The sequence below is a fragment of the Fundulus heteroclitus genome, chromosome 18 (assembly GCF_011125445.2).
Source record: "Fundulus heteroclitus isolate FHET01 chromosome 18, MU-UCD_Fhet_4.1, whole genome shotgun sequence".
Taxonomy (NCBI): Eukaryota; Metazoa; Chordata; class Actinopteri; order Cyprinodontiformes; family Fundulidae; genus Fundulus; species Fundulus heteroclitus.
Genome location: NC_046378.1, coordinates 129,219 through 153,485, shown reverse-complemented (window position 1 = coordinate 153,485; position 24,267 = coordinate 129,219). Strand labels below are relative to the sequence as shown.

At 44.4% G+C, this 24,267-nt stretch overlaps 1 protein-coding gene across 1 annotated transcript in view; it reads right to left on the bottom strand.

Annotated features, from left to right (window-relative positions):
• The window catches only part of ulk2 (unc-51 like autophagy activating kinase 2), a 30,026-nt gene extending 7,524 nt beyond the window's left edge, over positions 1-22,502 (bottom strand). The window contains exons 1-17 of the mRNA XM_012878710.3: positions 21,399-22,502; positions 18,366-18,458; positions 18,222-18,263; positions 13,256-13,288; positions 12,305-12,341; positions 11,229-11,402; positions 11,006-11,079; positions 10,738-10,839; positions 10,595-10,653; positions 9,693-9,775; positions 9,019-9,069; positions 8,836-8,924; positions 8,201-8,369; positions 5,887-5,944; positions 2,368-2,514; positions 1,157-1,302; positions 985-1,065 (exon numbers count right to left, since the gene is read on the bottom strand). Coding sequence (XP_012734164.2) covers positions 985-1,065; positions 1,157-1,302; positions 2,368-2,514; positions 5,887-5,944; positions 8,201-8,369; positions 8,836-8,924; positions 9,019-9,069; positions 9,693-9,775; positions 10,595-10,653; positions 10,738-10,839; positions 11,006-11,079; positions 11,229-11,402; positions 12,305-12,341; positions 13,256-13,288; positions 18,222-18,263; positions 18,366-18,458; positions 21,399-21,488 — 1,528 coding nt within the window. The 5' untranslated portion in view covers positions 21,489-22,502. The remainder of the gene's footprint in view (positions 1-984; positions 1,066-1,156; positions 1,303-2,367; positions 2,515-5,886; positions 5,945-8,200; positions 8,370-8,835; positions 8,925-9,018; positions 9,070-9,692; positions 9,776-10,594; positions 10,654-10,737; positions 10,840-11,005; positions 11,080-11,228; positions 11,403-12,304; positions 12,342-13,255; positions 13,289-18,221; positions 18,264-18,365; positions 18,459-21,398) is intronic.
• Between the last annotated feature and the right edge of the window lie 1,765 nt (positions 22,503-24,267).

Below are 24,267 nucleotides of genomic sequence, written 5' to 3'. Positions count from 1 at the left end.
TTCATCATCTTTAGTGCATTTCTGGGTACCAGTTCAGGCAAAGTTATAGGAGCAGTATGCAGAAGGATTTTTAAAAAGACGTCTTTAAAGTCGCATGGGGCTTTATGCTACGAAACACACGGCGAAATGGTTTATTAGTCTGTTTAATGGGCAGCATATCCCACAATGCAACACAAACCTGGTTATGAGAAGGTGTTTGGCTCACGCCTGCAGCGTGTACCTGGTAACTGTGTCAGCCTGACTTCAGATCACATTCATATAGAAAGGTACTGAGACCACCTCCTCCAAACAGTCTCAGTAGGACTGTTTTGGTCAACACCCTAGTGTGACCGCTGTGTTCACGTGTAAAAGAAACAACACCAAGGGGTGAAAACAATCCGCAGCTGGCTTTAAATAGGCTGAACACCTCAGGTGTGACCAAACCCGTACACAATAAACCAAAATCTTTTTGTTTCTCATTGGCAGAACATTAAAGTAAATTACATGACTCAGGCTTTTGTCAGCTCCAAGCTAAATTTGCCTTTAGACCAAAACAAAAAGACAACTGGAAGTCATCCTTGTGGTGACACTCCTAGTCTGTGTTCCCGCTGCTGATTGGATAGAAACAGTGTGACTAATTGCTGTCTGTTGGTTGGTTGGTCGTGACTCTCCAAACAGGGACAAAGTACAAGGTTTGTCTGACTTAAGCATCATTTTAGAAAGAACACTGGAGACACACTGATGAAAAACATGCAACCATGACAACAAAGATGGGATAGAAACTGTATATTAGTGGTGAGCCGGGTCTAGCCTGAGACCTTTAACATGTCCTTACCGATAGTGACCCACCCACTGGGAACTGACAGGGCTAATACTACCCAGCTGAATGATTTTATATTCTTTATAGGATTACTGGAAGGTTTAAAGTTTGTGTTTGATCACTGCCTGTTTCTAAAGATGTGGATTGTTATAGAGTACAGGAAGTGCAGGGAGGCACAGACTGACCTCCTGAAGAGCTGCGGATGCGAGGCTCCTGGTTCTGCATGTGGCAGCAGCAGTGACCGAGCTGCTCAGGGATGGTACCCACTGCAAAGAAAAACAGCAACAGAAAGTCTCTACTTCATGTGTGGCTGTCTTTAAGCTGCACATTGCTGATTTGACTGGAAGCGTGTCTTACCAAGAGGTGAGGGGGAATAGGGCCGAGAGCTGCCTGTAGAGAGGCGCCGGCCCGCTGTCTGAGTGCCATCTGCTGAGCTGGGAGACCCTGAGCCCACCTTTGGGAAGCCCATAGGACTTGTGTTGGAGCGCCTTACTGTTCCAGACCTGGCAAACCCAAACATCCCAAAAATAAGTGAACATTCACAGCACGTTAACTTAATGCTTTTCCTTCATTGTTCAAAAATATTTCTATTCATGTGTAGTTGCCAGCAGCATCTCTTCCTGTGATTCAAACATCACAAGGACTGATGTTACTCAGCTCTATAATAGATCTAATGTAGAAGATATCTGGAGAAGCAATTACTTTCCAAATCCTGAAATCAGCACGGTGTCTGTAACAAACACTAGGAACTTTGAGAACATGTGAAAGAAAAAAATGGATAAACTGGGAAAAGGTTTTTAACAAAATGCATCAAAGTTCAGGAATACTTTCATATACATATGGATTTGATTTAGAGTCAGGAGATTTACTTTCATCATTTATATAAACATGCAGGGTAATTATGCAGGATTTGCTACATTAAAAAAAAAAAAAAAAAAAAAAAAAAACACAATTTTTTGGCATTCCAAATTTGAGGGGAAGCATTTGACACAACTCTATGAATGCTCATTCTTTGTTTTTCCAAGGATGTCTTTGATTTTTGTTAATTCTGAGCTGGTGTCTCAAAGTGTCATTATGGTTGCATAATGACAAAGACAAAATGTTTACTCCTTCAAGAATCAAAGACATTCCAATCTTCAAATTGACAGAAAAGATCATATTAACTTATTAAAAACAGTTTCTGCCTTCAGTACCCTCATCAAACCCTTCAGTGTTGACAGTAAAACAGTGAATATTCTATAAAAGTCACATGCCACCCTCATACCTTCTTCTCTTCCATGTGCCGTTTAATCCCATAAAACCACCCACAGACCCACCGAGCACACGGTTGGAGAGCCAGAAACCTAAGCAGGCACTGAGTTGATGTCATCTCAGTGCAACCTCTGATCTGATGCAATAACAGTCACTGTTTTCATGATCTAGTGTGAACGTCTGGCTAATTTAACCAACGACAAAGTTAATCTAACTAACGGAACCTTGCCCAGATGTCCCGCAGCGATTCAATAATGTGGAAATTCAGACGTTAACTCAGGAGAGTTTTCATCCTCTTCAGAGAGAGCAGAGTTTACCTGGGGGAGCTGCAGAGAGCAGAACTGGGGCTGCTAGAAAGGTTCTGCTTGATGCGCTGGTAGTTGTGCACCTGGGTGGGAACAGGAATAGGCGTGGTTTCTGCCCGCGGGGACACCATAGCCTGTCCTTGCGCGGGCTGCGGCTGCCTGGGGGTGGAGAACGGAGGGAAAGCTGAGGTGAGCCATCCAGCGTTAGGCTGTTGATTCCTTAGATGAAGAACTTCCTCAGGAGGATTAACACCCATAGAAACAAAACCCTGTCAAAAAACGCTGCTCTAAAACTCAAAACACTGCTACGTTGGTCTGATCTGCTGCTTCTATTGCTTCCAGCTCTTTGTTTGAGCTGCCTGGAAGAAAACTGTTCAGACCAAATACTGGGGGGGAAAAAAAGGAGGGCTGGACTTCCATGTAAACATGACAAATTTACCAATGAGCTTAGAGCACATGCTGCTGGAGGCGGGGCTAGTTGGAGCTGTGGCAGCATTGGACCAGGGAACAGTGTTATCAAACAGGGAGGGGAAGTGCATAAAGGCACAGCTCATTTGCATTGTTTTGTTATTGCAAAGGAGACACGATGTTCTGATCCTGTAGCTGTGACCGAGGGACCCAACAGCCAGCCTTAGTCTGCTTATACAATATAGGGGACGGATGTAAGGGAGAGAGAGAGATCTGTAGCGCTTGGAAAACAGTGTTGTGTAAACGCTGGGAGGAGACATGTGAGGGGAGGACTAGTCCAGACAAAGAACCACGCAGCAACCAGCGACATTCTGACATGTTTACACCTCAGACCTACACCACGTGTCGTCTTTCTCCACACTTTGCCAACAATCAGATGATTATGAAACCTGCAGATGTCTCAGCTTTATTGATCCCAGCTAAGGCTTACAGCAGAGGCAAGGTTTTACATTCTTAAAGGAAACATGTAAATCTGTTATACAACAGTGAAAAAGGGAGAAAGTGAAGCTGCCTGACATCTGCCTTTTCACTAAGCATCCCAGCAGAGGAGCGATGGGTTCAAACACACAGAAACTTGTCATGTCTGTTAGCCCTCATGCATCCTCCTCATTGGCCCTCTAGTCCAACAAAAAGTCTCCCTTCCCTCCTCCCCTTTGCCTTCATTTCTCTGAAAATCCCCCTCTATACTGCGAAGTCCACTCTGCCTCCCCGTATCTTCTGCCAATCTGTTTAGGACACGGCGTACACTGAAGATAAAACAAATCCTACAAATTAGTTCAGTGTTATTGCCATCAATAAATTGTAAGGGGCAACTCTGTTATTTCAGAACAGTTTCTCCCAGCGTCAATGGTTAACCAATTTATGTAACAGTTGTTGACATACAGGAAGCAGGCGGCAGCGAGAGGAATAAAAAAAAATAATAATGGCTGGAGGGGGAGGGGGCGCCAAAGGCACACAAGTACTGAAGCAACTCAACACCAACAGGAGAAATGTAAAAAGTATTGATATTAACCACACTTTTCCACATTTTGCCTCATTACAGCAGACTGAATGTAGTGGAAGGAATGGCAGCCTTTTGTTTTTGCAATTAAAAAAAAAAAGGCTGCAAAGTGTGCTATGCCTAATAACTAAATAAAGTCCAGAGCTGTTGTGAAGGACTCCGATTTTCACTATAATACATTAGTAAATAAACATTAAAACAGCACAGCACATCAGTCCGGGTTGCATAATAATAAATAAATAAATAATAATAAAAAAAAAAAAATCACAGCAGCAATCAGACAAGCAGCCAAGAGGTCGCTGGTAACTTTGGAGGAGCTGCACAGATCAGCAGCTCAGCGTTAACTCTGTACGCCACAAATCTGGCCTCTATGGCAGACAGGCAACAAAAACAAGCCATTAGAAATTCTGTTTAAAGTTTTCCACTAGTCACGTAGGGACACTGCGAACACGCTGAAGAAGGTGTTCTGGTCAGACGAGACAAAATCGAATATTTTGGCCCAGACGCAGAACACGGTGCAGAAGGAAACTAAGACATGCATACCATCCTGAACACAGCATCCTCATCATGAAACATGATAGTGGTGGGATCATGGCGTCAGGATGCTGTTCTTCAGCAAGGACAGAGCAGGACAAAGCTCCCAGACATGTGACCAGAAATACAGCAATGATTCAGATCAAATCACGTTCATGTGTTACAATGGCCTAGTCAAAGTCCAAACCTAAACCCAACTAAGAATCTGTAGTAAGATCTGATAATTGATGACCACAGATGCTCTCCATCCAATCTGACTGAGTCCGCTGAGAAGAGGCTAAAACTGTATCTGTAGAAGTACAAAGCTGGTAGAGCGGTAACCCACAACACTTTGGAAACCATCTGAAATACTTTTAAAAGGTAATGTAATCAGTCTGGGTTTACGCTAAAACAAGAAGTTATTTGGGTTTAGCAGTTGGATCCAGCCTTCAAAGGAAAGCTGGTATATTTAAGCAGCTTAATCAGACAATAGTCCCAGCTGGAGCAGGGTGACGGTCACTGCTTGTGTAGGTAACGGTCTGGTGTTTGTGTCAAGCTATTCTTGTCCATGTCGCCTGTTGTTGGTGTCGTTTTTAGCGCTGCCTTGTTTTTGCCTCCGTCTGATCTGCCACTGACTCATCATGCAGATCTGAACACACGCAGTCGCCAGCAGCATGCATGAGACACCCAACACCGATGACACGCTGCTATTTTCTTATAATGACATAGAAAAACAAAAGGAAGACTGGCTGACCCAGATAAATCCTACAAGGAAACCATTACATGGGTGTGAACTCAAAGCGTAACGCACGATGAAATCTAGCCGCATTGTGCCACATACCCATTGCATTAATAACAAGAAACGCCTCCATGAAACTGATCTAAATAAATTACAAGAAAATATGCAGCATCACATCATCCTATTGTGTTCTCTGGCAGCTCAACAACTGTAAATTATAAAAGTTTCCCCAATTTCTAGGTCACAAAATAATGCCAGCTGCATAGTGAACGTTTTAGATACATTCCATTCACAGCCAATCAAAAAGATCAAGATTTAAAAAAATAAAACCCATTAAAACCAGCATGCCATCAAACACCTCAGAAAACCTAAAGGAATCGTCCCGATGGCAGCATAGCAGATCCTGCAGCATGATTCCTTTAATGCCACTCTACCCATCTTAACGCACCCATGTGGCTCCAGGGTGGGGACTTTTCTCCCCAGGTGGCTACAATAGATGCATTGAGAAAGCTCCATCTGCTTTCCAGTGAGTCACCTAGTTTTCAATGCCTGCATATGACCAAGACTGTAACACAAGGTGCTAAAGGCTGGAAATGTGTGAACTGAAAAAAATGACAGACGCTCAGCAGCAATCCATTTGAGAAAAAAAACGCGCACACGTGTTTGAAAGATGATTCACATTTAACAACCTTGGGGGTGTTTTTTTTTATTTATTTATTTATTTATTTTTTTTAAATCAGATTTAGATTAAAAAGGGCAGCCCAAATGAAGAGCAGACGTGTGTAATGCATTCCAGCGCTCCTGTACTCACCCTCCACACATAAGAAAGTCAGTGGACGGCTGGCGGCCTGCTCCAACTGGGTGGTCATCTGAGGAGGACGACAAAACAAACAAAAACAATGATTATGAGGGAAGCAGCCTAAAGGCCCACACATACCTGTGGAGATGAGTCCTGAGTCCGCGCAAAGCTCAATTTTACGTACACAGTGTCACTATAAACTTCTGAAGGAAAAAGTCTTCACATTGAACCGTTTTCTCCACTGAGCTGCTCAAAGCAGGTGTTCTCCAGGACGTGCGTCTCAGTCCCTCTCTGTTCTCACTGACAGGTGAGTTCTAGGTGCTCAGCTAGCTAATCACATTTTACCTTCTGTTCCACCTCTTCATCCCACTGGCAGAAAGTGTGGGAATTGTAGGAATTTGCCACAAGAAATGTAGGCAACAGTACGTTCGACTATGAAGGGTAAAAAGGTCCAGAGAATCAGCGCGGAGTCCACCAAGCTCCCAGCATGAGCACAACACGGCCCAGTATGTGGGAGGCTTTATGAGTATAACCAGAGGGTTATGAGTAGGAAACAAACCAGATGTTTAAATGCCACCAGACTGTCCCAGCAGCATGCTCCATCTCTGCCTTGTAGCACAGCTAATTGTCTGCAGACTGCTAGGATGCACTGGTTGATTTTACTAGCCACAATGACAAGTGTGGCTGGAAACGAGTCTTTATAGGCATCACAGTCCTGCAGTGAAACGCCACCATGTGCTCTGCATTGCATGGAGACAGGATTTTCTTTAATGCAATCAGTTTCACTGTGTTGGAGACCACACTGTGTTACTGAAGGACCACGTGCTAAATATCCAGTGTTTCTTCACCAATTCATCTGGTCAACTCCACCAGTGGGAATGAGCATTCAGCATGGCTGCTTAGCTCAGAGTTAGCGTGTTTAGACTGAGCAAAGAAGCTTTTAGTTAAAACAAGCTTTATATCTCGTAATTTTACTTTATAATCAAGCTGTTAATATTTAAACATAGTAATTAATTGCCCGAGTCTGACATGAGTCCAAATCCTCTTTATCCAATAAACAGAGCAGAACGACTTCAGGTGCGTCAGACGGTTTTGGTTGGGCTAAGAACAGCTGACTACCTGACTGAGGCTCTACGCTGTTTGCAGACCATGACCATGGTTGGGCTTCCATCTTGTTTGACCCATTAAATGCAACAAGGTCACGGTTCACCCCATCGGCATTAACTGGTTCAGCAGGCATACGCTTTGGATGCATGACCTCAGGCTCAATACGACATTTGCTACAAAGATGCAGTCAGTAAGTCTGAGGATAAGAGATACGGCAAAAACTCCTCAGGTGACACGGGTCTGCTGATTCTCCCCCTGGTCAGTCCTAGCTGATGACAGGAGCGGCTGGAACCTCAGAAGTCTAATCTTTTTCTGATCAGTGAACGCAACAAACCCACATGGTCATGGTAAAACCGTGGAAGTTGTTACTGAGTGAAGAGTGGATGAAGTCAGAAAATATAGCAGCCATGTAAAAGGAAACTTTTTTCCTAGAGCTGCACAATGTGTTTAATGTTGAAATGGCAAAAGTCTAAGATGCAATATTTGGTGGGCTGTTATATTTTACATCCCGCATGTCGGTGATATTTCTGACCTTTGGAGGAACGTTCACGGCCTTGCTGCAAACACTGGATCTAGATTTTAGTGGCTAACGCTAACGCTAGCCAAGCAAGGTGGGGACATTATGATGAAGGAAAAAGGAAGGTCAGGAAACTGTTGGTTACTGTTAATATCTGCAGCTGCACCATATCAGGAAGACATTGACAGCGGTACTGTTGCTATTCTACCAGTGGCTGCAAACATGTCTGACGAGGTACAGTTAACCTCCGCCCGTCACAGAAGATGCTGGATGTGGGAATGTTGGCAACCTTTTAGAAATGACAGAGTGAAGGTAAAGAGCTACATTCCCTCACTAAAATTATTCTGAGCAGGCCAGAGCATAAAAAAACTAGAGTTCAGAAATCAGCCACAAATATGATGCTGCATCTTAGTATACATGTAGCCGTTTGGTTCAAGGTTATAACATGCATATACTGTGACAACTATTACTTTACCACTTTATACAAGTGTTAACAAAATGGATTAAAACTATACCCTCAGGAAAAAAATATTTAATTAACATTTAGCCTACTAGCTTTACATTAGTAAAATCAGTGCCACGTGAGATGCTACAAAGTATCTAAACATGTTCAATCATTAAATAACTTCACATTTGGCACACAATGTTTTTTGGTCTGTTTTTGATGTAAATTAGTGAAACGGTACGCGCTGGGACACCTACAGCTGTCAGTGGAGATGTGAGGCACCAGAACAAAGTCATCAGTGTCGCAGGAGGAGTTCTTGCTGCTGGTGCTTCCTGCAGACTCTTTGGACAGCTGCAGGAAGTTGGGAGGACCGAGTGGAGGGGATGACAGACCGTCCTCAGCTAGAGTCTGCATGTCCGGAAGAGACTGTTCAGATGGAGAGGAGCCATAAGCAGAGGAATGAGAGGATTAAACTGTTCTAGGCCTGCAAAGATGCAGTTAAAGCTTCCAGGCTGCAGTGACCGAATTCAGTCCTAGGAATAAAACCCAGCAGGTTAAGAGAACACTGAAACTGGGGGACTGATCAACTGTTACCATACTGCACTCATACAAGAGCAACAGTGCAAAAAGCCAAGCTTTTTTTTTTTATTAAAAGAAAAAAAAGAAAAAAGAAAAAAGGTTCCATAATAACTGATTTCCATTTGCAAAAGAAAAAGAGCTGTGGCTCAAAAGTTTTTTTTCATTTCCCAGCTTTAAAAAGGGGCTTTTTTTAGTGTATGCTATGAGGTAGAAAAGGATGACGGCACCCTGGAAGTACTATTAAAATGAATTTAGTTAGGATTTAACAACAAATCTTCATTGAGAAGGGATGGTTGAGCACCATCAAACTCACAGGAGGAGAGCTGTAGTGGATGGACGGGGAGGAGCTACAGGAACCTTCTGTCACAGCGTTGGGGACACTGGGGACGGGCACTGGACACGCTGAGGGAAACATGGGGCTTATTAATTAGTACTTACCAGACATTTTACAGCTTAAGGTCCAGGAGTTTCCCAAGAAGGTCCCCTTTGTACTTACATTTTTTAATTGTGGACGATGGCTCCAAGAAAGGATGGTTGAAAAAAGTGTCTGCAGAGAAGAGAATTACAGACAGAATTGAGACTTTCAACGAGCCTGGAGGCCGAGCGACCTTAATGTTAATAGATAAACATTGTTGACAGCAGTATAACTTATAAAACCAATGGGGAAAAAATGTCTTGTACAACAAAAAATATACATTATGTAAAAAAAAAAAAAAAAAAAAAAAATGTGTTCTTTGTAAAAGTTAAAATATCAAATTTGAATTTTTCACTTTTGAGCAAAAAAATTTAAGAGGAATAAAGTAGTTTATTTTGTAGTACGAGGCAAAAAAAAAAAAAAATACATTTATATTTATAGAGAAGAATATAGTTGGTAGATAAAGAACCTTGTTTTACCATGACTGGATTTTTGTTGTAGAAATTGTATCCACATCTTATGTAAAAATTTACAGGAATAGTGCGAAGAAAAAGGTAATAAATAAATAACTTTACCCTTTCTTATTACCTCTACATCAGAAAACACTGCTCATTTCCATATAATTTCTGTTCAAAGTTATGAAGAGCAATAGTAGTAAGGGTAAGGGGCCACATGTGGCCCTCTGGTTTTTCCTCCTGATCTAGGAGGGGGAAAAAAATAACTAAAAATAAAATAAATATATAAAAACCACTCACCAAAGTCCATCCTGTCTTTCTGATTCCTCTGCAGCAGGCCGAGCAAAAGGTCACCAAGTTGAGGAGACGTCTCCCTCGGGATTCTGCAGAATGTGAACAGAAATACCCGCTTTATGGTCCATGTCTACTGAGTTTAACAAACAGGAGCTGTATCAGAGGCTGAGAACGTGTACAAGTACAGTACAGCATGTAAATGCAAACTCATTTTTCTCATTGTAACCGTACATCCCAACAGAAGTTGTCTTCTGGACCCATAGTTGCAGTCTGAGGCTTGAAGCGGGTACATGCAGCCTTCTCAGAACAAGCGTGCTGATCTAACCACCACTCCCAGAATATCATGGTGTCACACCATCACATCACATGCCTATTAGACATGAAATGCCATGTAGCACTTTTCATTTTTAGAGCTGCATATAGCAGTCTTCTGGATTCTACTTATCTTTTTCTATAGTCCAACTTAAGGAATTGTTGGTATGACATTTTTAATAAATATCTACCAGCAGGAACTTACCAAGTTATGTTGGTTTGATAAGAGCTCATAATCTGTCATATTTCATCAAAGCCAAGTGGTCTGAGCAGGTACCAGAACCAGAGTAAACGAGAGTAGAGTGTAACACCGAGTTTCAAATACATGATCTCACACACAATATACAGCATTTTATGATCATTTCTCTCATCAAAACATTTACTGGTAATGAACAAAAAATAAAGTGTCACGGTTGAGAAATGGGAAGAAAAGGGTCTGTTTACAGGAACGAAGTGGATACAGGAAGAGATGAAATGACAGTAGGTGCAAAATGAGGTTAGAAATTGACCTGGAACCTATGACCTATAAACAACAGATCCAAGCAGAGAATCAATGATATCCAGGAGGTGTTGATGGCACAAAGGAGGCGACTCACATGGGCTGCAGATTCTTGTTCTTCTCATAAAACATCCTCAAATCCTGGGGACTGTTAGCCTGAGAAAGATGACAAAAATAAAATGAAGGAATGATGCATGCATCCCTAGACCCACTTGTAAGGTTTTTGTGCCTTTTATTAACCTGGAAGGGTGGCTTGCCAACCAGACACTGATAAATAACCGTTCCGATGCTCCACAGGTCTGCCTTGGCGTCATAGTTCTGGGACATGATGACCTCTGGGGCCTGACACAGAAAAACAAAACAAAGAGTCAGAACAGGGAGCGTTATGGAGCAAGCTGCCAACAAAGGTGGTGACACGGTTTATCCCCTCCATGAGAACTGTTTAAAAGACAAAGCAGTACTTTAAACAGGTTCATACAGCCCAAAAGCAGCATTTCAGCCAACTGACCATGTACATTGGAGAGCCACAGAGAGTGGCTGCCATCATGTTGCTCTGCAGGTATCGTGCAAAACCAAAGTCAGCTGTAGGACAAAAGCAGAACAAAGCGGCGAAGACAAAGGTTATCCTATATACTATGAACCTTTGTTTTCCAAACACATTTTAGATTTTAAGAATAAACTTTTTTTTTTTTGTTTTAAATATCGATAAAAGCAGAAACGTTTGCTTTTACCTATTTTGATTCGGATGCCACTTGTGTTGGACTTCTTGCGGCCCGCATATGACAGCAGGATGTTCTGGGGTTTCAGGTCCCGGTGGATGATTCCTTTGCTGTGGAGAATGCGCATGGCAGCAGCAATCTGCTGGAGGAAAACCCTCAGGGTGTCCTCTCTCAGAGTCCCTTTAGCTTTAACAATACACAAAATAAAAAGATTACTCAAAGGTTTGTTCACAATGGGACTGTTGGTTAGGCTGCATCAACCAAAAAGATTAAAAAGATGCTTTCCTAGATTGAACTGAGGTGTGATGTGACTAGAAATGGTTGTGTGATAAACAGTCAGGACAAACTGAAATGTGCAGCACACAGTTTGTAGTTCAGTTTTGGACGGCTGATCCACATTTGACTAGAATCATCCACATGTATTTCTGCTGCGTAATGCCGTTGGAGTTAAAGGATGCTCAGCAGTACCAAGCTCCTTTCCTACCAATAACAGTTCTTACTGTTGACCGCAGGAAAAAGCTGAGAGCAGGAGCTATGATTAGAACATTTGGGACGCAGCCTTAGCCTCGCTAAAAGTCAATTTTTCCTAAAATGACGTCACTAAGAGCTACATTTAGTTTACTTTTAGGCCCCAGAGGTTTTGAGAGTCATACTTTGACAAAAGCATGTTTAGCTCTGACCGACGAAGCCTATAGTGACTGAACTGAATCAGCCAGTGTTTAACTCCACTTTAACGCTGCAGAACATAGCATCTGACTTAACTTCATAGCACGCTGTCCCCCACAGGGATTTTAATCATCCCAGGCCATAAACACTGCATTCTGTGACGGCAAAGAGAATGACCTCGTTGTGCTAAGATACAATTACTGCCCCCTCAAACACCCACCCACTCTACATTGGAAAAAAGACAAATAATATGTTCTTCACAGCAGCTCAGTTACACAGCAGCCATGCAACAGATCTCCCACGCCCACGCTGGGGAAACCTACTGCAGTCACAGGGCTTTTCCTCCACTGCAGCACTAAGAACTTTGTTTTGATCCATGATAATCTGTGTGTGGATGTCAAACAGATTAGTGAGAGGCTTACCTTGCAGATAGTCAGCAAGATCACCTCCGTTGCAGTACTGTGTGAGAAGACAGACAACATCAGGAAACATGTAGAACTCAGACCCAACACTGTTCCACTGCAAGGGCTACTTTGTTATCAGGAGAACATCCAGTTAGTGCATCTCAGCAAGCGTTCTCCTGACCCTGAACGACAGGCTCGTCAATAAATGCACTGAATGTCTGGAGAATTATCAGTGCAGACAACCACTTCCACTTCTAAAAAGAGGAGCATAAGAAACAGCTGATAAGATACTGAGTTGTTTAAAAACAGTGACCTGGGAGAATAAAGGACTACTGAGAAGCCCCCCTGTTGGCTTTCTGGGAGATTTATGAGCTGATTTCCACCTCAAGCACAGAGTCGTCCTTTGGACTGTAAAGTAGCAGTAAAATCTAACTGAAGTGAGCTCTGCAGGCTGCAGATAAACGGTGCTTTAACCCGGACCCAGCAGTAACCTGGGAGAATAATAAATACATTTTGTCAAGTTTGAATACGTTTTAAACCTACTTTCATCAATCTAAGAAAATCTGAGAAATGTGTTGGTGATCTCATCCTGACATCAGGTGTTGAGGATGGTGTAGAACCACCTAGCCAATTAAGCTAACTCTATCCATGCCCAGCTGTGGTTCTGTTCAGAAGAGTCAGCAGCCAGAAACACTACCCTGCTGTCCCCCATTGTCTCTTCTGTGGTTTTTAAAAGTGTAGGCAGGCGTAATGTTCTACCTGAGCATCATTTTATTTTTATTTTTTTATTTCCGTCACATTTTGCGTGAGCCAGGGCTTTCCTGTGTGAAAGATCGTATGTTTCACGTGCAACAGAGCTGCTCTGGTGGTACGTGACGTGTAAACTGAAGCGTAAAGAAATTCCCACCACAAAACAAAGTGTACAAGCTGCAACAAATTAAACATCTGGACCAGAGTTTCTAAACTTACCTCCATGACCAGGAAAACAGAGTTGGGGGTTTCCTGGAAGAGAGGAGACACACAATCAGTACGAGGAAAGTAAAAATGTCCTGATGTAGCCGTCAGCACCACACAGCAACAAGAACAACCACTGGAACTACCTGAACCTCACAATACTGACACGTTATACTAGTCCTCACAGATCTTTAACGCCTATTTCTCGCTAGTTAAACATCCATTGAGAGGACTTCTTGTTGCGCTCATAGTACAGATGTCAACAACGGTGAACAATGCAGAGTCAGAGTCAAATAAAAGCCTCGCTGAGCAGGTCGTTTTCTGAAATATCTGGTTTATAGTTTAGAAATACACTAGAATTTCATGACGAACCCCCATTCTAAAAGAAAAGACTTAAAAAGTGGAATGAGAATGATTTGATCAGGCCTCACCATGTGAAACAGTACTAGCTCAAAGTCATTTACCCTCACTGTATTATGAGCCTGGCGGGCCATCAGCTTCTCCCCGCCAGGCTAACCATTGTTTGCTTTAAATGTGTTCTTTTAGACACCACTAACAGCGATACCAAAGACAGCATACAGCAGGCTTTTCAAAAAAAAATAAATCGGTGCCTCCATGTCTGAGAGCAACATAGAAGAGGTCGATAAAGCTGCTGTGCTTCGACCTAAACGTGATCAACCTCGGACGTCGGAAGCTAACGCTAGCCGCTATTAGCTTGACGGAAACAGACGGCCCAATGACGGGTGCTGTTGGTCTGAGTGCCCCATTTAAGCTGCGCACTCCAGCTTACCCCTGCTACTGTAAGCATCAAAGTGCACTAAAGGACATAAAATAATGGTTTATTGTGCAGCACAATTCAGAGAGAAGAGGGCTGGCAGAGACCTTATCGCTGGATGGGACATTGGTCACAGATAAAGACACTGACCCGTCACAAAACCCACAGATCTACATCCCAGGGTTAGTCATCTTATTCACTGCAAAAAGAACTAAAAGTAAGAAAAGTTTATTGAAATGAGTGCATTTCTTTTATTTGAGATAGTAAATAAGACTATGGAATAACTATTTTTACCCTTAAATAAGATAATTAGATATCCTGCATTTTCCTGCGTTTCTATTTTAAGTGAAAAGATCTCATTCCACTGGCAAATAGTCTTATTTACCTGCTCAAATCGAGGCAAAATGCACTCATTTCAATAAGTCTTACTTTTAGTTCCTTTTTGCAGTGAAAATAACCGCTCTGATCCTCTGCAAAGCAACGTTGGAGAAAATGGAGGCCAGCAAACAGCAGGAGAGGGAGAGAAGCTTCTGCTCTTGGAGCTCTTTGTACACACGGCAGGTGGAGGCTGCTGCGCGTAGGGCAGCCTTTGTTTGGACCATTTCAGGAAGCAGCAGCTAACCGTTAGGAAAAAACAAACGGCTGCTCCGTGACAATCATCCGCCCGTGTTTTCTGGAAGCCTCGGTTCACGCACAGACTTGGATACAGAGGTTTTTGGCCACAGATGGCGAGCTGCCAGCTGAGGGCAGGGCTCTGAAACAGCCCTTTCCAGCGCTAAATCTTCCAAAACAACCATGACATAAATAGCCTCCTCTGTCAGCAGAACCTAATCACAGTCATGTAACTGTTTCACAAGCAGCTAAAATCAACAGGCTGGACAGACGAAGGAAGCAGAAAAGTAAAAAAAAAACATACGTAAACAGATATGAGGCTGCCAAGAGTGAGAGCAACAGTGTTTTGTTGGCTGCTGGGTCATTGCGTCACATTCCAGCACCAGGAGCTGAGGGTTATGCAACAGTAAGTGGAATAGGAAAAACCGCCGCGAGGAGATGATGGATGTGCGTCTGAGTACATGTTTGCGTGCGACGGCCCCATCAGTGTCACGCTAACGTGCTTAGTGAGCGGCTGCAGCACAGTGGAGACCGTCAGAACGAGCAGGAAAACACGACACATGGCAGCAACACTTGTGCTTAAAGCACAGTAGAGGTTTATCATGCGTGGCCCAGGCTGGTCTGGTCCCCAGACGCCATTGGTTACGAGTCATGTGAGTGTTGACCCGGGCTCCTCTGGTGATCCAGCACGCTGACGCAGAAAGCACATGCTACAGCGCAGGTGGTGCCGTGTGTTCATGCCCCGGTCAGCGGCGGCTCCACCCAGCCAAGCAGACCGCTGAGGAAATGTACACAGAGGCAGGCTTTCTAGGAAAAGCCAGCTGGCTCCCCGTTCCACTAAACGGATCCAGAAACAGTCGCCCCCCCCTTCCTCCTCAAATCCCGCCCCCCCCCCGGCTAGCAGCAATGTCTTGTGCAGTTAGGACATTGTTCACATGGGAGGCCAGGGCCCCTATCCAGACAAACAGCCAAACTTCAGACGTCGCCGGGCCAGAAGCAGACCTCTCCTGGCTCAGCTCACAGCGTCTTTTATCACAGCATTCAATAGTTGACACAGAACACCGACTGGGCGTGCTGGATTGCTGAGGTCTGTTCTCCTGACCCGATGAAAACACGCAGGCCCAGAGAACTCAAACGTACGGAGACGTGTTTTCAGTGTCAACACCAACTTGACGGTGGCCGGTCTACATGGTGCTGCGGTAAAGCAGCAGTGGGAACAAACTTCTCAGCTAAACGCCAGCTTTAAAGACGGTTAGAATAAGCAGGAGTAAAGTGACAAACTTCAAATACAGGCATTGTCCAGGTCTCAGTGAATCAGAACAGAATTACTGCAGATCTCTGGTAAAAGAAAGATTAGAGAATCAATAACATTATTTGCCCACCTCCAAATGCAGTTGTGCAACCGGTCCCAGAACATGCTCATTCTGGACACCGGTATATTTCTGGTAGCAGAAAGATCTTCTAAGAAAGGACGGGCTGTCTTCAAACATTACTGCACACATGCAGTTCACAAAAACAGGATCAGACCCTGAGAAACAGCACACGGTTCACCAGACCAGGGATTTATGAGGACCATTAAAATTCTCCCGTGTTTAACAGATACAAGTCCTTTATTCGGCCTGTTTTTAGATAAATCAGTCCTCCCCTCTGAGAAACTCAGAGAGGAGTCCTGCAGAGAAGTCGTCCTTTATGCTGCACATCCAGCTCAGTCTTCTTGCAGCTTTAATGTGTGTTAATCTGTGTGACGCGAGGCAGCAAGGCGTTTATGCACACTATGGCTGCTTAGTAGGAACTAGACCACTGGGTTAACAACCCGCAACAAGTGCACAAACTGCATTTATCCCACTAAACCTTGTAGTTATAGCCCAGATAAATCAGGTCATATGCCATATTTAGCAGGGAGCTAAACTACATAAGTCAGTGGTTTTAAGGGCCTCGGTCCAGTCTGAGCCACCTCTGTGCATCACAATCTGAGGACTTAAGTACTATAGCATCAGAACTTCTAGACAAAAAAATAATAATATAAACTTGCGGAAAAAGCAAACATTATTTTCCGATAAGTCTGGGTATAAAGTTCAGTAGGACAATGATCCTTAATGGATAATGTTAAATCACAATTACCAGCAACCCCACATCTTACTTTCAACATCTGTCTCTACAGTCAGTCAGAGCCAAACAGGCTTAGAGGAGGTCAAAACACTTTCAGATCAAACTAAATCATCTCCATGTTTGTCACATGAACAAGTCACAGTGTTAGAACCAAAGTCCACTGGTTGTTTTCACACTTTGCTTTTCAGTAAAGCCCAAATCTACAGGAACATCTAACAATCTACAGGCTTTAAACAACAGACTGCCTGAAGTAAAACTGAGCTTAGGTCAACTGAAGCTAACCTCACCTGCAAGATGGATTCTCGCTGTATCTGTGTGGTCATACACACAACCGTTTGTCTCTGAACCAAAGATGGTTCGGGCCAATCACAATGCAGTATTTAGGTTTAAGGGCGGGACATACCGCCGCGACCAAAGCCAGAGCGGTCCAGCCCACAGCAGAACCAACAAACATGGCAGCGTAGCTAGCTGCTGCCTTCACATCTGGTTTGGCAGAATCCACCGTCTTTTCTCTGGTAGTAGAGCAAGAAGCATCTTGGTATCAAATTAAAACACAAGCCACAGCTGCAATGGGAAACAACAACCATGATTGACTAAAACCAAGCTTTGGTAGGCGGGCACTAGGCGTCCCTTCAACCAATCAGTTTGAAGCTTTCTGCTCCGTTCCCCAAACGGATTCAATGGGCGCAGTCCCAGACTGATAATGTGCAGAACAGAGTGCTACACATCAACCTGGCTGGCCAGGTTAGAATGAAGCACATGTTGCCTTAATACTTTAAAAGTTCAAAAAGCCAAATAGTTTTATTGAAATAAAGCTAGATTTTATATTTGTCCTGTCAGACTCTGTACCAATAATTAGTGAAATACTTGATACCATTTTCACTACATCTTTTGAAGGCAGAGGTTGTTTTTGGGCAAGATGGATAAAAAAAAAAAAAAAAAAACACATAATTACAATACGATAATATTTTAACTTCCTTCATTAGACCAAAACCACAAAGCAGCAGAAAATTAATTTAGATAAAGCCATCATTTAGGTGTCACCTCCCTGTCTGGTAAAACAGCAGACAGGATAACACTAGTAGTGCGTGTAAGGGAGGATGCTCGACAAGGTGTCCATTAGGGGTGTCACCATACTAATATTTCTAACTCAATATCAATAGCAGGAAAATAGTCGATCTCCTGTTTTAGAGCAGCTCTTCTCTCACAGACTGACGTTGTCTCTGCTCCTAACATAACTAATGCCCAGTCATGGCAGCAAGCTGTCCTCATCTCTTCTTATACTAGAGCTCTTAAAGGATTCATCAGAAGAAGTTTTACTACAGTAACTCATTATGTGAACTCTAATGCAAGTCAGCCACAAAACTCAGGCTGCTGCATCTCTGATAACATGAAAGCAGAACTCGCCATGGTTACCGGGGCTCAACCAAACAGACGTCTGGACGCACCCATCACCTCCACGTCCTCATTAGATTTTACACCTACCTGAACGTCATAAAGAGCCACAATGTTTTCATGTTGCAGTTCCTGGGGGGAGAGCAGACGATGTCAGCAGCAGACTGGACTAATAAATGTCAGCACAACGGCTACTTTTTTCAGGGGGATGAAGGAGTTAGTCATGGTGCTCACCTTCAGGATCTTGATTTCCTTTCCCAGGAGGATCTGGGACTTGGACAGGTTCTTCTTATTAATGCTCTTGATGGCCACCTCCCAGTCCGTTTTCTGTAGAGAAGAGAAGAAAACAGCTCAGAGTGCATCTTCCTCCCCATGTGTGCGTGACAACATTCATCTGAGGCACTTCATCTCCAAACCACAAGTCGCCTTCTTCAGTCTCAAACATTCATCACAGAGACTCCAGTCAAAGCTGTAGTACAAGTAGCCTTATTGGTGTCTTTTGCTTTTAAAACTTACGATGTTTTAAACTGATCCATGGCCATAAATAATGTATACAAGGGATGTGTGCTCAAAAGAAAAGCCTGGTGGTCCTCCACGGTGCGCTGCTGGCATCGCTGTGTAATGCCTGGAAGGCGTCAGCATGGTCCAAGGCCAGCCCCAGAGCTGAAGGACGAGGCGCTGCTTTCTCTGAAAGCCGTGTCAGAGGAGAGGGACATGCACCCCCTGAAATAAGAGCCAACGTTTCCAGGCGCGTTCCTAGAGCAACTTTAAAAATAGAGATTCCTGGAGCTGGTGTCAATTCAAAGAGTCCAAAGGCCTGAGCTGCAGCCACCAGGAGAGCCCCAGCAAAGCCCTTCTTCACACATACACCCAGAGCTGGCTAATCAGCTTCAGTCTAACCAGGAGGATCACCACTGGAGGCATGTCTCCAGAAGAATCTAGGTTAACAGGAGACGTTCCTGCTGGTTGGTGAAGTCGGCCTAGAGGCAGGCGGAGGATCCAGCATGGGAGTGATGCTGCATTAAACTGACGAGGCTGTGCCGGCCCTTCAGGGGGAGTAGGATGCATCCACCCCCAGCCCTGCAGCAGCCCGCCCAGCCAAGAGAGACTCAGCTGCTACATCCATACGGAGGGGTTTACTTTCCATCCATGAACAGCAGCACACCCCAACGTATGACCTGCAGCCATCCTGCTCTCGTTTATCAGGATAAAAGCTTGATATCATTCCTCAATCCCTAAAGCTAAAGGCAGGCAACACAGAACTAAAGACAGCAATGGAGTCACAAAAAGCAGGTTTAGAGACTTTTTGGGTGTTGTGGAAGTTTGGCTGATTAAACTCTAACAATACACAGTAGAATCCAAAAAACTGAATTTTTTTATATACTTTTTTTTAACAAATGAAAGAAAACACTGAACGCCTGCTGATCTGCTATTAAGTCTAGTAAGTTTCAGGGAGGCTGTAGGAAGATCTTTGATGTGCAAGTGTGACACTAAGAAAGGCTTCAACCCTTCAGACTAATTAAACAAATGTTCATCCCCTTCTATATTTTATTTTGTATGCGTCACCAAATGATCACTGAGTTACAGTAACTCTGATCCATGTGTGAGACACATTTCTTCTGGATGCAGAAGAAACACATTTGACTTTACTACACCTTTGCAAATCTAAACTAAAACTTTTGCCTTTTTATTCTGCTTAGTTAAGTTAAACTATGGACCCCTTAATGATTAAATAATGTACTACTATTAATAACAGCCTGACACCCTCCTGAAGTCACGTTCCTTTGAATATTTAAAGCTTTAGATCCCAGATTCCCTGACCTACTCTCTCCTTTATCAAAAAACAAGCTCTGATGAACACCTGACCAGTCGTCAAAACTTCCTCTGCACCCGTTTAACCACTGCAGGGCTGCAGGGGCCACGGAGCATATCCTCTGCCATTAATGGGCCACAAGCTGGCTGCCCCCCGCACCACGCAGGGAACCAAGGACTGCACAGGAAATAAAGGAGCACACACACACACACACCTGGATTTACACAGAGCAGTTAAGACAGCATGGGTACCGTGGACTGAGGGAACGCAAACAACGCAGGAAGGCCCCGACTGGGATTCAAACTCAGGACCTTCTTTCTGCAAAGCCATCAGGCCAACGGCTCCAACAAGAACGGATCATTAGACTGCTGAGCTGGTTTTCTGCAGTGCTCTTGGTCAGGGCCAACAACCTGGCGAGGAGCTGGGCTTCGTTTTTAGGGTTTGTCTGTTTCAGAGCGGGGCTCAGACATGGCATCAGGAAGGCCGTCTGCAATACCACCAGGTGCTGGAGTATTACAGTAGAAAAAACAACTAAATTCCTTCAGCTTCTGCTGTTTGCCAGCGTACAAACAGCAGCTCACTTTACATAAGCAACTCAAGTGCCAGTCACAATATTCTGCCAATGGACTTTGCCTTGCCAGCACTCAGGGCGAGGAAAAGCAGCCTGTGCCCTGAACACGGACTCAGCTGGAATCAGGTGCCGGTACATGGACCACATCCCTCCTCTGCTTTCACAACACACACACACACACACACACACACACACACACACACACACACACACACACACACACACACACAGCTGTGAGCAACAGGGGCCGTCTGGCTCAGGACTCGATTAAGTGGCCCTGCCCAGAGCTTATGGATTTTTATTCACAGCGCTAAAGGCCTTTTTGCAGGAGCTGGGCTGAGAGGTCTGCCTCTTCATCGCTAGTCCACTTGGCCAAACAAACCCATAATCCCAGATTTCCTCGGGGCTGCCAGGCTTCAGGTTGTGGGATTGAAGCTCATTTGCTGAGCATTTTCTTCTAACCCGATGGCTTTCTGAGCTGCAGCATGAATGGACTGTGTGCAGCTGTTATATAAGGAACCCTGTCTTCTTAAATAGGAGGCCTCTCCTCCTCCTCCTCCTCCTCCTATCTCAGGACGTCAGCAAGTCATTCACTGCTGCCTGACTCATCCACTTCATGAATGAACCAAACATTAATAGTTGTTTACACCTGACGCAAGGCCAATCAACCCATAAATGATGTAAACCTACCATCCTGGGCTGCTGCCATGCCTCGGCTCACATGCTGAGTAGAGGGGCTTAAATAAATCACCCTCCCAGAGGAGGTGGCAGCCCACTGTGCCGCCGCAGAGCTGACCTAGATTGCACATTTCGCCGCTCCTTCTCCTCTTTGCGCAGACATATTAGGAACTTACAGCGCTTCAACTCCAGGCCACCCCGTTACCTTTCTGTGTCTTCCCTTGAACACCACCGCAAACGCTCCGTGTCCAACCAGGTCCTTCCTGCTGTACTCGAAGTCTCCCACGGCTTCCATGGTGAGGGGGGGCGAATGGATGAGCTGAGAGGTGGATGCCCTGCAGCCCTGCTCTCCTCAGCGGAGGAGGAGGAGGGATATCCGGGAGGAAAAACCGAGGTTATGCTGCCTCTCTGGCTGCAGTCACTTCATGGCAGGCTGCTCCGGTGAGCCTTTCTGGTATAAATAAGAGATGGAGGCCGGAGATGATGCATTCAAGTGCCCTTCAAGCAGGCTGGGATGTTTGCAATCTCACAGCAGATCAGACGGCTTTGATGATGATGATGATGATGATGGCTAGCATCAATCCTTAGCTTAACGGCGTCCGCGCCAGCTGGCTGTCAGTCCGTGACCCAGTTGAACGACTGCTCGGTGCCCGGTCACCTGACTCATTAACACGGCCCGTCTACATGGTGCAGGAGCCGGGTGGACGTGACTCTGCGAAGCCTGGATCAGCTGCAGACGCGGAGCGCTGCGTTAGCCTGCTGCCAGAGCCCCAAGCCCGCGGCTACACCTAGCGTCATGGCCGCGTAGCGCCCGCAGGTCTGCGCCAACAATAACTGCGGCTCGGGAGGTCACACCGCTCGGCTAAAACAGAAGCGGGTTGGCCAGGCGAGCCGACATCAGCGAGCAGGTTGGCGTCCAGCGGTTGGCATCGACGTGCCAGGAATGCGACGTTTAAAACGTCAACAGCGAAGTCCCGTCGGCCCGCAGACGGCAGCTCGAACTATCGGTCATCGTCGACGCGTCGTCCAGGTCCGCGAGACACCGCTCCAGCGCTGGAGAACAACACTGCCGCTCCCCCCCAGCCCGTTCCATCCGTGGGAAAATGTCCAACAGCCCTGCTAGCTTAGCTTCGTCGACTGGGTTAACGCAAACACCGGGGGCGGCTGTGTGGTCCAATTACATTTTAATGTCAAGCACTAGACCGCGGTTAATATACCGATATAAACCGTAATGCTCCTGTGTATCACCAGGACCGCCGCGGCTACTCAGTCCGCCACAGCCAAACAATGCCTAGAAATAGTGCCATGTTCAGCTTTTATACGCCGTCCACCGCGGCACACACCACAACACTATATAATTCCGCCGCAAGAGCTAGTCCGTCACACTCACAAGATTAGGCTCGGTAAAGTCTTACGTAAACCATCAAACAGAAATGTGGTCTGTTGCTGTATTTCACAACACTTCTTTGTTGTTCATGTTGGGGAGCTCACATGCTTCGACTCTTCTGAGGTGAAATGGCACATAGCTGCAGTATGTTGCTCAAAGTTCATTTTAAAAGCCTGAATATGTATCGTCAGATAAAAGTGGCTGCGTGCAAAAAATAAGAAGCTTGGCATGAGATAGTTATACGCCATAGCAGACTTTTGTTGAAACAGAAATGTATTTAAACAACAGCAACAACAACGAGGAAGTATAGAGAGCACCATTCCATCAAGCCAAGCTTTGTCGCCCTCCGGTGGCCGGAAATAGAACTGACACATCTCAAGAATACCGTAGCAGGCCAACATTTAGATTCACCACTCTTGAAAAATTGCCTGTAATTTTTTGTTAAATTGAATAAATGTTATCCCCTGCTAAACATTTTGACTTGTAAAGTCAACAAGAGAAACAAATTTATTTTAAATAATAGACCATCTTTTCCTACAGCTTCCATCATTTCCAGATCAAGTGCTTAAAAAAGGGAATCCAGAACCAACAAATAACTCATGATGATTCTGAGTCTGACAGCTTGGACTCTCAGGTACATATAGCAGTTTACAGGTTAGCTCTGCGGGATTGTCTCACGCTAGTTTTAAAGCATTCGCCGCATATTTTTAGCTGGATTGAGAGCCATGCCACTGAGCTGATCTACCTCTGCTGAAGAAAAGTTAGAACATTCTGTGCTGTCAGTGGATAGATTCCTCATCATACTGAAAAGGACCTACTTTCCACAGATAGACAATTGTCTAAAGCTTCAGTATCCACCTGTGCATTTTCTGTGCAAACTCTGGAAATCCCTATTTTCCTTCCATTTTTAAAACTATGCACTACTTGATGTTGGTCTATCACATGAAATGCAGTACTGTGACTAAATATGAAAGTGTTTAAGGGGAATAATACCTGGAGAGGCACTTGGGGTGAAATCATATGGAGCTAAAACAGTGACAGCTTGCAGCGACATTGAAAAGAGATTTGGCATTGAAAGATTAGACATTGGAAAGTCAAACATTGTTAGAAAGTAAAAACTTATATTCTCATTTTATGCTGTAGCTTTTTTTCAATGAGATGTTTTCAGTGTCACTGCAGAGTTCCTTCAGCTATGATGTCACTACAAACTGGCACTATTTTGCCATCAGGGGCGGGGCTAAGTTGAAGACCCCTTCACGGGCTTTCCGTTTTTTACGGTACTCATCATCTACCAGGTTTAGCTCCATGTCACTACAATCACCAGCTGTACAAGCTAATGAAGATAATTTTATTGAAAATAATACCTTTTCTTGTGGTCGAGCAGCGGTACTTGACCGGAGCTTTCCATAAGTTCACTGCAGGTAGATGATGAGTACCAGAAAAACAGAGGGCTCATGAAGGGGCCTTCAATTTAGTCCCACCCCAGACGGCAAAACAGTCCCAGTTAAGATGCTTTATTTGTCATTATACATACATACAAGGTACATACAACGAAATTTCATAGATCAGATGGAGGGTTAGCCTGAGCTGACTTTTCAATGTCTAATTTTTCAATGCCAAACCTCTTTTTCGATGGCATTGCAAGTGATTTTTCGATGTTTAATTTCTCAATGTTTGATTTTGCCAA